Source organism: Habropoda laboriosa, unplaced genomic scaffold (assembly GCF_001263275.1).
Source record: "Habropoda laboriosa isolate 0110345459 unplaced genomic scaffold, ASM126327v1 scaffold45, whole genome shotgun sequence".
Taxonomy (NCBI): Eukaryota; Metazoa; Arthropoda; class Insecta; order Hymenoptera; family Apidae; genus Habropoda; species Habropoda laboriosa.
The window spans coordinates 917,054-918,609 of NW_017100168.1; the positions used below are offsets into that span (position 1 = coordinate 917,054).

A 1,556-nucleotide genomic window follows, 5' to 3' on the forward strand; every position below is an offset into this window, starting at 1 on the left:
TTTGTATTGTTTCATCACATTTCGACTTATATCATATTTTTATTATGTTGAATATTTTATGAAATTATAGCTCCCTTCTTCGTGGATTGCATTTCTGAACAAGATTTAGATGAAATGAATATTGAAATAATCAGAAATACATTATACAAAGCTTATTTGGAGGCATTTTACAAATTCTGTAAAGAAATTGGTGGAACAACTGCAGATACCATGTGTGAAATACTTGCGGTATGAAGTTTAATAGAATTAATGAGGTATTTCATAAATTGACACATACTAACTGTACATTATCTTTTCAGTTTGAAGCTGATAGACGAGCAATTATTATAACTATCAATTCATTTGGAACTGAATTGGGTAAAGATGATAGAGCTAAATTATATCCACGTTGTGGAAAATTGAATCCTGATGGACTAGCAGCACTGGCAAGAGCTGATGATTATGAACAAGTTAAAGCTGTAGCAGAATATTTTGCTGTAAGTGCATGTTTTAAGAATAAGAACTTATGCTTTTTAAGAAATTTATATCTTTGAATTCATATACATTATACATATATTCTTTTGCAGGAATACAGTGCCTTGTTTGAAGGTGCCGGTAACAATCCTGGTGATAAAACTTTAGAAGATAAATTCTTTGAGCATGAGGTAAATTTAATACTACCACAAAAATTAACACAGTAGAGAACATTTTTAGACGTTATTAATTTTAACGTTACTACCGCAGGTTCGCTTAAACGTTCATGCTTTCCTTCAACAATTCCACTTTGGAGTATTCTACAGTTATCTTAAATTAAAGGAACAAGAATGTCGCAACATCGTATGGATAGCGGAATGTGTTGCACAAAAGCATCGTGCTAAAATAGATAATTACATTCCAATATTTTAATACGCTTCTCAATGTTTTGTTGATTACCTGTGTTTAACTATGCAACAATATCACACAGGAAAAGTAAATTTTTCTTCTTACTTTTATTTTTCAACCATAAATAACTAATAATTCTACAGTATTTCGTAATTGTAAAGAAACGAAAACTATCATCTGAAAACAAAGTATAATTATTTAATGAATAATTATAATGAAAAAATGATTATACATCTAGCCAAATTGAACAGATGATATTGAAAATTATTATTTAGTATTATTGTCATACATAACAAGAGTTTATATCATATAGATGTACATAGTGTATTTTATTGTAGACCAGTATATATTATGTTTGATATTACCTGATGTTGTAATTATTGATTCTATTGTAATATAAAATAATATATAATGCATTCCATAAATTCGAAACATTCAATTCAAATAATAATATCTTATATTAAATTGAACTTCTTCATTCTTCATCATTCTTACCCACAGAACAAATAAAAAAAATGTGATATATGCATGCACACATCACTTTTATAGTCAATTAAATTTTCAATAACAAATCTAATCAATTTGTTAAGTAAATTGGTATATCCACACAAACAAAATAGATAAATATCGCTAATGAATACTTACAATCTTCTAATTTATAAAATACTTATATTTTGTATTTTTCTTTTAATAAC

The 1,556-nt window shown here is 26.9% G+C and overlaps 1 protein-coding gene across 1 annotated transcript in view; it reads left to right on the forward strand.

The window, feature by feature from the left end:
- Positions 1-938, forward strand: part of LOC108578633 (V-type proton ATPase subunit d) — a 1,704-nt gene extending 766 nt beyond the window's left edge. The window contains 4 exon segments of the mRNA XM_017942000.1: positions 1-228; positions 300-476; positions 567-644; positions 724-938. The exon segment at positions 1-228 is cut by the window's left edge and continues 3 nt beyond it. Coding sequence (XP_017797489.1) covers positions 1-228; positions 300-476; positions 567-644; positions 724-885 — 645 coding nt within the window. The 3' untranslated portion in view covers positions 886-938.
- Positions 939-1,556: the final 618 nt, after the last annotated feature.